At 50.3% G+C, this 12,087-nt stretch overlaps 1 protein-coding gene across 1 annotated transcript in view; it reads left to right on the top strand.

The window, feature by feature from the left end:
- LOC144136988 (O-acyltransferase like protein-like) overlaps positions 1-12,087 on the top strand; it is a 150,846-nt gene that overhangs the window by 29,834 nt on the left and 108,925 nt on the right. Inside the window, exon 4 of the mRNA XM_077669438.1 lies at positions 9,535-9,619. Coding sequence (XP_077525564.1) covers positions 9,535-9,619 — 85 coding nt within the window. The remainder of the gene's footprint in view (positions 1-9,534; positions 9,620-12,087) is intronic.

The raw sequence follows: 12,087 nt of genomic DNA, 5'->3' as shown, positions 1-12,087 counted from the left end.
AAGCCGTAAACGGTGGCCGTCGGAGCCTTGGTCAAGCTCCGGCCGATGGGCTCCCTGCCTGTCTACCAGGCAGGGAGCTACGGGACCTCTTTGACTACCAGGGTAAGGTCAAAGAAGAAAGTACCCCAGTCTCCCTGCTTTTATACTATGCCCTATATTATTTACAACCCCCCCCCCCAAACCTGATCGGTCCCTGAAAAGGGGCCGCACCGACGTATCTTTTCCTTCATTGCCATCTTTAACATTTCCTGAACCAGATACTTTTTCTCAATTTCTTGTGATGGAATCGCTCAATCCAACCCAACCTCTTGTATCGCAGTCAGTCTTCTTGATCGCAAAATATCTTGAAGCCGTAATGGTAAAATCATATAACTGCAAAAAACAAAGGTCTGGTAAACTCCTCATCGAAATAAATGACAAGCAGCAGACCACGAAGCTTCTAGCTCAGACTAGACTGGCTGATCTAGACATCAGGGTCACACCCCATCGGAGCCTCAACAGCTCGCAGGGTGTGATATCCAAGCCGGATCTCCTGAACGAAACGGATGCGGATCTCCTTGCCAGCTTGAAGGATCAGGGCGTCACTGCCGTGAGACGCATCACTATCCGCAGAGACGACAAGGAGATTCCCACCAAGCACATTATCTTGCCTTTCACTGCGCAGTTCTTCCACAACACATAAATGCAGGTTTTATCCGTTGCTCCATCCGTCCCTACATCCCGAACCCGTGACGCTGTTTTAAGTGCGAGCGGTTCGGGCACGGTACAAACTCTTGCCGTGGCCGAACGACATGTGCAAAATGCGCGTCGCAAGACCATCCGAGCGACAACTGTCCATCCGACACCCTCTCTTGTGTGCACTGCGGGGGGGCGCATGCAGCCTACTCCCGCAAGTGCGAAAAATTTCAAATTGAAAAAAAGATAATCAACATCAAGGTAACTGAGAACATCACCTTCCCAGAGGAGCGGAAAAGGTTCGCCTCTTTCCCCCTGGGGAGGTACGCCGCAGCTCGCCGGGGGACGGAGATGCGCCTCGTTTCCACAGGGACCCAGTTCAGCGAGTCTGGCCTGGTCCCTCTCCCGCCCCCCCCCCCCTGGGTTGCCTCAGGCAGCCCATCCCGCCACCACGCCACTTGCTGAGGCAGCAGCGGTTGGGGTGCCAACCTCTTCCGTTGGGACCGGGGCCGCCCCCGCCGCTGCCTCCCCGTCCTCCAGTGCGTTGGAGGGTGCCGAGGGGATGGACATCGGGGGCCCCGCATCGGCTCCCACCGTCACCGCACCACCCGTGCCACTTCTGGCGTCCCCGACGACGGCGGCGGTGGCAGCTCAAACAAAGGGCTCCCGAAGGGGGACCAAGTCCGGGGGGCCCGGTTCGACGGGCACCCCCAGGACATCTGATGACGAAATGGACGTCGCGCCGTTCCTGCCTGCAACGCAGCGCAAGGAGAGGCCTGCGACGGCCAAGCCAGTAGAAAGGCCTAAAAAGCCTACTCCAAGAGTAACAGCCCCGAAAGACGACACATGAACACACACGAACACACGCACTCTAGTCATTCTTAAATTTAAATAATTGGAACAGAAAACATCATCCAATGGAACTGCAGAGGCCTCCTTAAAAATCTTGACGATGTGTATGAGATTCTACATGCCAGTCAGCCAAGTATCATGTGTCTCCAGGAAAACCACCTCAATTCTAAACAAACAAATTTCTTAAATAGGTACATGGTATTCAGAAAGGACAGGGTTGGCTGCACACACTCTTCAGGAGGTGTGGCAATTGTCGCCCGGAAATCCTTAGCCTGCCACCCTGTCACTTTGAACACTGTCCTTGAGGCTGTAGCAATCCGTACGATAATATTAATTAGGTTGATAACGGTATGCTCCATTTACATTCCTCCTGATTTTGCACTTCTGAGCTCTGATTTCGAGGCACTGGTTGACCAGCTGCCCGAACCATACATACTAACAGGCGACCTTAATGCGCACAAATCTCTTTGGGGCTCCTCCAGAACGGATGCCCGAGGTCGCCTGATAGAGAAGTTTCTTACATCCTCCGGAGCATGCCTTTTCAACAAAAAACAGCCTACATACCATAGCTTAGGACACAATACATACTCGCGTCATGACTTGGCTATTGGTTCCGCAGTTCTCTTTCCATGTCTTGAGTGGGGTTGTGGGCACAGACCCATATGGTAGTGACCGTTTCCCCACTTCATTAACGTATATAGGTATAGACCCGAGCAGTCCATCTTCCCATAAAAGGTTTAATGAATCAAAAGCAAACTGGAGCACATTCACACAAACATCTCAACTACACCACACATTCATAAAACACCTACACGTGGAGTAAGCCGCCCAACTCGTCACGGCGCTCATCCTCGACGCCGCCGAAAAGTCCATTCCCCAGGCCTCCAGTGGGTCCCGAACCCCAAGGAGACCCTGGTGGAACGAGGACTGCAGGCGGGCGCGAGAGGCCCAGAACAAGGCGTGGGGTGTCCTTCGCCGGTACCCCACGTCAGATAACCTCATTTCGTTTAAACGAGCAAAGGCTTTTGGGAAGCGAGTGCGTCGTGAGGCGCACCTTCCTCACTCCCATCAACTCATACACTGACACACACAAAGTCTGGACACGAATACGAAAACTAAAAGGACAACAGACACACACCCTGCCCCTCGTTAGTACTACAGGAGACACACTGGAAGACCAGGCTAACACACTTGCACAACACTTTGAACACGTGTCCAGTTCAGCACACTCCTCAAACACTTTCATGAAACACAAAACATCTGTAGAAAAGAAGTCCCTCCGTGATAACAACAAGTCGCACACTTCTTACAGTTCTCCTTTTTCAATTAATGAGCTGAAGGTTGCTCTGAGCACATGTAAGCCTTCAGCTCCAGGTGCAGACGAAATCGCATACACCATGATACAACCCCTACACCCAGACACTCCTGAAACACTCCTACATCTATATAACAAAATATGGCTTTCGGGGCACATTCCCCGCTCTTGGAGGGAGGCCATTGTAGTGGCTTTCCTGAGGGAAGGAAAGGCCCCTTCTTCTCCCGCTAGCTATCGGCCCATCGCCCTCACAAGCTGCCTGTGCAAGCTCCTCGAGAAGACGATAAACAGGAGACTCGTGTACTTTCTTGAGTACAATGGTCTTATCGAGAGCTGCCAGGCAGGCTTCAGGGCGGGTCGGTCCACCAACGACCAACTCGTCGCGCTCGAGTCCTATATAAAGGATGCTTTCCTCCACAAACAATATTGTATGACGGTATTCTTTGATCTGGAAAAAGCGTACGATACCGCGGGGCGGTATGGCATCCTAAGCGACTTCAAGTCCTTCGGCATGTCAGGTAACATGATGAACACACTTTCCAGCTACTTGTCTCAAAGAACCTTTCATGTGCGAGTTGGAACTGCACTCTCTAGGGTTCATGTGCAGGAAAATGGAGTGCCGCAAGGTGGAGTTTTAAGTTGCACCCTTTTATTGTGAAAATGAATTCCCTTAGGAAGGCGCTGCCACTGTCGATTTCCTGTTCAATCCATGTAGACGCCATTCAACTCTCCTTTAAATCCTGTACCTTGTCTGTCTGTGAGCGCCAGGTCCAGCTGGGTGTTAACAAGCTAGCTGGCTGGGCAAGTAGCAATGGTTTTAAATTTAATCCCGGGAAGTGCACTTGTATTTTGTTTTCCAAGAGGCGTGGCATCCGGCCGGATCCAGACATTCAACTCAATGGTGTCTCGATTCCTGTCAAAAAGGAACACAAGTTTTTAGGTATAGTCTTCGACGAAAAGCTCACATTTATCCCACACATAAAACAACTAAAACATAAATGCTTAAAGACAATGACTATCCTGAAGGTTCTCTCGCACATTTCTTTTGGCGCTGACAAACAACTTCTTTTACGTGTTTTTACCAGCTTGATAGGTGCACGATTGGACTATGGTAGCGTTGTTAATGGGTCAGCAAGTAAAACATCCCTCAAAATGCTGGACCCAGTGCTCCATCTCGTGCTCCGCCTGGCGTGTGGCGCCTTCCGCACTAGCCCGGTCGAAAGCCTCTATGTGGAGTGCAACAAATGGAACCTACAACGTCAGCGAGCATACACAGATCTCCTTTATGCTTTTAAAATTTCATCCATGCCTCACCATCCTTTTAAATCAGTTTTTCATGATACGTCCATGACTGAACTCCTTTTAAATCGACCATCGTTCTCTGCGCCCTTCTCTTACACAGTTAGAGAGGAAGCGTCAGAGCTTGCTGTCTCCTTTTTAGATACACTCCAAAGTTTTCTAACGGATTTTATAGCACCATGGCATCTCCGCCCTGTATCATGCGACACATCTTTCACACATGTAGATAAAAACCGAGCTCCCACATGTGCAATTCTGCAGCATTTCTTGTATTTGCATCAGAAGTATGAGTGTTCTGAATTTTATACGGACGCTTCTAGAACTGCCACCTCTGTGTCCTGCGCGGCGCATGGGCCCGGCCTTAATGTCACTAGAACTCTGAATAGTCATACTAGTATCTTTACGGCAGAGGCTTACGGTTTACTTCTTGTTGTCAATCATATACTTCAAAGCCACATCCCACAACCCATTATCTATACAGATTCCCTCAGTTTTTTGCGGGCACTGTAGTCAACAATGCCTTCGAAAAACCACGTTGTCAATCTGATCGTCAAGGGTACTATGTCTCTGTATGTACGCAAATTTGAACTGGTTCTTTCCTGGGTCCCTGGCCACTGTGGTATAGCCGGGAACAAAGCAGCGGACCGAATGGCTGCTGCTCCTACACTCTTGAATACAGTAGACATAACCACATTACCCTACACCGACGTGAAACCACACATCAGACAACAACTTCGCAAAACATGGCAAACACACTGGAGTGAACAAACAGACAACAAGTTACACATAATAAAACCTCACTTGGGACCATACCACCGACACACGCAATAGATACTCTGAAGTCGCCTTGGCCAGATCACGGATAGGGCACACACATGCAACGCACTCGCACCTTCTCACTGCATCTCCAAGACCTCTGTGCAGCAGGTGCGGAGAGGCCCTATCCGTGATCCATATCCTCATACAATGTAAGGCACTCGACATTACACTACGCAAACACTTCCCCCAACTACACACACGACATATTCCACCGCACCCGTCATACTTCTTAGGGGACGATGCCATATTTTCTGTTCAGCCCACCTTTAAGTTCCTATCAGAAGTTCACTTCTTACAACTCATCTCATACCACCCATAGTTTTACTCCTGGTCCTATACACCAACCACCTCATTTATCTTTTAACCACTCTTGTTCTTCACCCTGGCCCTTTACACCAGCCGTGCTCATAGTTTTTAACTGATTTTATTTCGTGTTCCCTCCTCATCAAATAACTTTTTGTTTGGCGCTCTTTGCCCATGTCGGCCTTGCGCCAATAAACTAAAACCATCATCATCATCATCATTACATCTGGACGCAATGACAGGGGTCTAGAAGGGAAAGATGTGGCCTACATAGGCCCACGTGATCTTTCACACCATGCTCCCCGTTGAGCTTGACTACCACTCTCACCCCCCTCTTCCACAGTCACACACACACACACGCGCGCACAAATTTCATGGCATGTCCTTCTACAACGCCTAGGACCACCATCGTTCCCCGTGCTACACTGGAATCTGAATATCCAAGAATTACAAACTGCACAAGATACAAAACATTACATATACGCACAAATGTAAAGAAAAGATGTTTCGTAGAAAACGTTCGACATTAACATATAACTCTGCTCAATATGGGGAAACACCCGTTTTCTTCTGCGCGCACTGGTCATATCCGGGGATGTTCACATCGGTGAGGAACAGAAAGAGTACGTATTACACTATCTCGGTACATGACGGGCTGCTCTGCTCAGCTTGACACCTTTACATCAGCGTGAGCTGTAATTGGGGCTCTGTGCTTCGGGTTCAGATCTTTGTGCCTACCATTTTTTTACCCCCTTTTTCAAACTTTTCCTCATCTTGCTCAAAAAAGGTCTCCCCCTCTCTCTCTCCCTCTCTGTGTGTATGTGTGTGCGTGTGTGCTTGCGTGTGCGTGCGTGTGTGTGCGTGCGTGTGCGCGAGCGCGTGTGTGTGCGCGTGCGTGTGTGAGCGTGAGCGTGTGTGTGGGCGTGCGTGCATGTGTGACCGTGCGTGCGTGTGCGTGTGTACGTGCGTGTTCGTATGTGTGTGTACCTGTGTGTGCAAGTGCGCTTGTGCATGTGTGTATGTGTGTGTCTGCGCGCGTGTGTCTCCGTGTGTGCGTGCGTGTGCGTGCGTGGGTGGGTGTGTGGGCGTGTGCATGTGCGTGTGAATGTGCGTGTGTGCGCGCGTTTTTGCGCGTGTGTGTGTGTGTGTGTGCGTGTACGTGTGTGAGTGTGCACGTGTACGTGTGTGCGTGTGCGCGAGCTCGTGTGTGCTTGTGCGTGTGTGTGTGCGCGCGTGCGGCGTGGGTGTGCTTGTGTGTGTGTGCGTGTGCGTTAGTGTGTGAGTGCGCATGTGTGTGTGTGTGTGCGCGCGTGTGTGTGCGCGCGCGCGTGTGTGTGTGCGTGCGTGCGTCTGTGTGGGTGTGTGTGCGTGGGAGTGCGTGCGTGCGTGTGTGTGTGTGCGTGTGAATGTGTGTGTGTGCGTGCGTGCATGTGCGTGTGCGTGCGCGAGTGTTTTCGTGTGCATGTGCGTGTGTGTGTGCGCGTGTGTGTGTGTACGTGTGTTTGTGTGTGTGCGTGCGTGCGTGTGCGTCTGCGTGTGTATGTCTATGTGTGTGTATGAGTGCGTGTGCATGTGCGCGTGCGTGTGCGCGTGCGCTTCTGCGTGTGTGTGTGCGTGTGCGTGTGTGTGTGTGTGTGTCTGTGTAGGTGTAGGTGTACGTGTGTATGCGAGTGGGTGTGTGCGTGCGCGTGTGCGTGTGTACGTACGTCTGCGCGTGGCATGTGCGTCTGCTTGTGTGTGTGCGTATGTGTGTGTGCGTGTGCGTGCGTGTGTGTACGTGTGCGTGTACGCGTGCGCGTGTACGTGCGTGTGTCTGTCTTATAAATACCAAAGTGTTTAGTAAGACCATGATGTTGGTGAATAAACACTTTTAAACACTGACACCCTCGCCTTCTCGCTCGAACAGACCAACTAGGCGCAGCCGCCACTTTTCGCACCCACATCGTCAGCCACACAAGATGGTCTCTTCCTGTCCTGTGCCGCGTTGATTAAAAACCGTTGCAAAAACATGCAGTTGCCTGCAAATTCATGTTTCTGTTTAATTAACAACTGCTGCCATGTACCCAAGGGGCAGGTGGGTCTGTCAAGCTGCTTTGGCAGCTTTTAGGTGCGGAGTACCTTAGGACCGCACAGTGTCCGTCCGCGTCCGCGCGTATAGCTTTTACAATCGCAAAAAACCGCACAGGCACCGGCAGGATTCGATCCTGTATCTGGTAGATCAGACTGAGTTAGTGACGGTCGCCCTACCCATTGGGCTACGGCCGCGTGGAAGTACCCGAGAGTCAAACATCTTACTCCCTCGCCTGTAACGGTGCGGAGTACCTTAGGACCTCCCAATGCCCGTCAGCGTCCATCCGTGCACACACTACCATCAAGCGGAAATCAAGCGAAGTTCGAGTTGAGCCGTGAGTTGCAGTTTTATTTAGGGAATAATCAAGGTGCAACTCATGGCTGAAATAGAATGACGGTCTGGGAGCAAATGGGATGTCACTCGGGGCGCGATTTGGATGTCATTTCGAGTTACCATACTCCGCACTCTCGGCATTATGCACGGAGTGGAGATGCTGACATTTTTCCTACGCCCGCCCCATGTAATAAAAAGGGCAAATAAATCATTAACTTTTTTTAGTCTTGCTCTAGTGATTGAACGTCCTGCTTGGAAAGCATTCATGATAAATGACGCAACTTCGTTCCAAAATGGTCCCTCGACGCGGAAGTAAAGCTACCACGTCATACATCTTAAGACCCAAACGTCGATGTCACCTGCAACTTTTTTTGTTGCCTGCCTAGAGGTTACTCAACAGGCGTGTTCTACACTACTAGACGGGGTACAAAATGTCCTGAACCATTTAGAGATGAAGTAATACTATAATAGAGTTGTACAGAAAATAATATTATTGTTGCTGCTCTAGTGCAGCATCATCTGCAGAGAGACTGCCTACTACGAGTTGTAGAGAGCCACGTCACTGGAAAAGCTCTGCTATTGCCTCGCGTGCGCCAATCACTCCAAAAGGGAAGAGATAAGTTCCATTTCACAGGGGGTTATAACGTGAGCAACTGCCATACGAAAACAACAGTGCACTCTGCCCGTAGCCATATCGGAAATGAAGCATCAGCATCTAGCACCCCGACATGGCCGGGTGATTGATAAAGAGTCAGTGCAGAATAGGATGGCACCACGCGCGGTGCTGTAAAAGGGCGGGACTCACACAGGGCGCTACGCGGCAAGCCCCATGCCTTGACGTGGCTCCATTTAAAGTCGTGTGGTACATTTAAGGCCACCAGGCGACAAAGCCCGGATGCGGGTTACACCAACAAAAGTTGGAGTAGACGCTGACTGAATGAATTAACATTACGAGCCATATTCACGATGAGAAAATCACCTAAAGAAAAAACGTAACTCCGACTGACAGCGTCGTTAACGCTAAAAATAAGCTAAGCGGCAAACTACTTACCCCAACCATTGCGCTGCCGCCTACTCGGATTGGGGACAGGCAGAAGGTAAAAAAAGCTGGCGGATCCTGCGCAAAAGGGGAAATAGATCTAACTCAAAGCTCTCGTGGGGTATACCAGGGTTAAAATGAATTTGCATGTGGCATTTTTCTTCGAGTTTCATGTACTTGGTGGTGTTGCTGATTTTTCAGTACGGGGAGCACTGGCGATAGCGTTGGGCAATACGAGCCTAACGAGAAATGTCCGACGTTTCGTAGTCCTTGGCGAGGCGCCAGTAGCTGCAATCACACAAACGTGATACCCAACGGACGTGGGGTTGCCCTGTGCTTTCGCCCGACGGGCGCGGTACGGGGAGATCACCGTTACCTGGTATAACATCCGCGGCCACCCCTTTTCCTCCGGAAGTCGGTTTCGCGGCCGGGCGGGTGCGATACACGAAGGTCAGCGTTAACTGGTGCCGGACGAAATTGCCCGGAGCACCCGGCGAGCTTGCAAGCAGAAGCAGCAGCCTGATGAAAACCGCGAGAATAGATAAAGAAATCTTGGCATTAAAACCGTCATAATTGCCATCACGAACATCATTGATGCAGATGAGTAGCGACAAAGCTAACGAAACAATCATCACAGCGGTTCTGCACACAGCACCTGGGGGGGGGGGGATTCATTTTGGAAAGGAAGGGGGAGACATTTCATCGAACACCTTCAATTTCTGATATCATCCAACTGTTTCTTTGGCGTGAGTCCAAGTTACCGACACCGTGCTTTTTTTCCGGCAGTCGTGATACCATCTGCCTCTCATCTGGCTTATTTCCGCCCAGTGATCGAGACCACAGCCAAAGTAGAGGTGAAGTACTGCATGACGGGGCTTCCACCAGACTTCACGACCACGCAGATCGCCTTTACGTGAGTGTTCCTCTGAATTCGCGCTTGTAGATTCAGAAATATTTATGGATGGAAGCTTCAACTAGCTTGTAAATCACAGGCAAATTAAGAGGGCTCCTCCAGACAACGCCACTTGCCCACAACAGAACGGACTAATTTCAATTTAATTACGTCCAACAACGCCAGTTACAAGTAGCACAATGGCACAAGCAAAGCATAAGCAAAGTAGCACAAGGCACAAGTAGCACAAGCAAAGAACTAAATGCCAGCATTTTACCATGTAAGAATTTATGGCCATTATTTTGCGGGTCAGCGCAGTTATCCGGCTGAAATGACAGCCGTCATGCAAGTAGCTTTACTGGCCCGCGGGACAGGGCTGGAACCTTGATGTAAATTCCCGTTGTAAGAAAATAGCATCCCCGCTTTTACAACGCCAAGAGTCTCGCATAGTGTGTCGGGGCTGGCAGTTTCTCTCAAATATCGAACGCAACAGTGGTGTATTCATATTATAGCTTAGTGTATCACCGCGGCGGCACGAGCAAATTCGGTTTGCGAACAAAGTCGGAGGGCTGAACAACCGAACGAGTAAAAATACACCACCGTGGCCTATGCGCAAGCCACCGGCATAATCACTTGGCCGTTTCATCCACCTGCCAACACTGGACAGCACTTGCCATAATTGGATTCGCTGTTCACATTTTTGTTGAAGCGGGACATAGCGCAAAGAGTTAACTTTTTCAATTAATAGCAATGCTTCGCTCACTCGCTCAGTTGATACATAAGAAAGAGAGTTCATTTACTGGAGACTTTGAGCAAGCTGCTAACTTTTAACCATAAGGATTACTCTGTCTACACCTGGGACGTAACATTTTATAAGTAGCGTAGAGCGAATGCCGGCAACCGTGCTTGCGCCGACGGTCACCACCGTGCCAGAGCTTGCGCGGCCCCGCCGCTAAGGCGACGTTGAGTGCACGGGCAGTGCGCAGCGCAGGACGCCGCGACTCCACCATGTTTGCCCGGGTGACCGCGATGCTATTCGTTCTCCTGTACAAGGCGCCTGCGAGTGTTTCCATAACGTAGTGTGTGTCACGTTGTTTACTCGAAGACAGTGACTTCCGCTGATCGGTGTGACACCCGTATGCTGCAATTCAACGTCAACCTCTGCGTGCACCTACGAGCGAGCACAAGTTGGTCGTGGCTGCAAAGTGAGCGCCTTAGTTTTAATGTTGTGCGGGAGAGTTTGCCTCGGCAGCAGCAACAGTTTTGTGTCCCAAGCTGTGTCCCACCGAGGTCAGTAGCATCACCATTATCATCATCGGTGTTTATATGCCAGAACATATTGTGGCTTCCCTGGTAAAAGCTGCCTTAGTAGCTTGACAAAGCCACAGAAAGCACATACACGGCAACAGATGTAAGCACCTAAAACTGAGGAAGTCTACCGACTTATTGATGCAAAGTAAAACAAAATGCATAACCTATGAACTTTTACGAGGTACCACGTACACCCGCCGGTAAAGCCGGGGCACGCGAGCGTGTAGCAAAAGGCATTGCCGCAATATCTAACGTTGCACTTCTGATGTCGAGACAACGATGTGCGCGTGCGTGTACAACCCCTGTGCACTATCCTGTCTTTTCTTTCGCTTCAAGCGGCAAAGCTGAAAGCATTGAGTGCTTGGGGTTAGGGGTAACTTTTTATGGTCAATAAATCTCGCTGGCACACGCTTCTGCGTAGAACGGCGAGGGTGAAGGTTGCTTTGCTCTATCTACGCGGCTCTGATAAAGTACGCATTGCAACGAGATTTTGATATCTTAGTTTTAAGGGAGATAGCGTTTGTTTGGCGGTCTAAACTCGAAAATTTCGGTCTGTGTCTATGTCAATCAATTTAACGCTTTCAGCAATCTATCTCTGTTTTTGCTCTTTTTTATTTAAAGGGGTCCCGACATACCTTCCGCCGATGCATGGATGTACATGTAACCAAATAAAGCAATGTATTAGCTATCTCCTCCCGCAAGAATTTTGTTAAAGCGATGAGTATTAGCTGAGAAATCGCAAATCAAAAACCGCGCTGATTGATTTGATTGATTGATTGTGGGGTTTAACGCGCCGACGCAACGCAGGCGATGAGGCGCGCCGTAGTGGAGGGCTCCGGATTAATTTTGACCACCTGGGGATCTTTATCGTGCGCCGAAATCTCGTACACACGGGCGTTTTTGCTTTTCACCTCCATCAGAAAAGCGGCCGCCGCGGCCGGGAATCGAACCCGCGACCTCGTGCTCAGCAGCGCAACGCCTTAGCCACTGAGCCACCGCGGCGGGTAAAAAAAAAAACTGCGCAATATCGTCGCGCCGCGTTTCCTCCTCCTTTCAACTTACTCTCCGCTGTTGACGCCGCGCGAGCATTCCCTCCCATGATGCTGCGCTCCTCAGCGGTGACGTACTTCAGCTATTGCGCTGCTAAGACTGCCGTCTGCTACGGGCAAGCTTTGTTG

Source organism: Haemaphysalis longicornis, unplaced genomic scaffold (genome assembly GCF_048455015.1).
Source record: "Haemaphysalis longicornis isolate Haplotype H1 unplaced genomic scaffold, Haemaphysalis longicornis Haplotype H1 scaffold_1, whole genome shotgun sequence".
Lineage (NCBI taxonomy): Eukaryota > Metazoa > Arthropoda > Arachnida > Ixodida > Ixodidae > Haemaphysalis > Haemaphysalis longicornis.
Note: the sequence above shows the minus strand (reverse complement) of the source record. Positions and strands in the feature narration are given on the sequence as shown.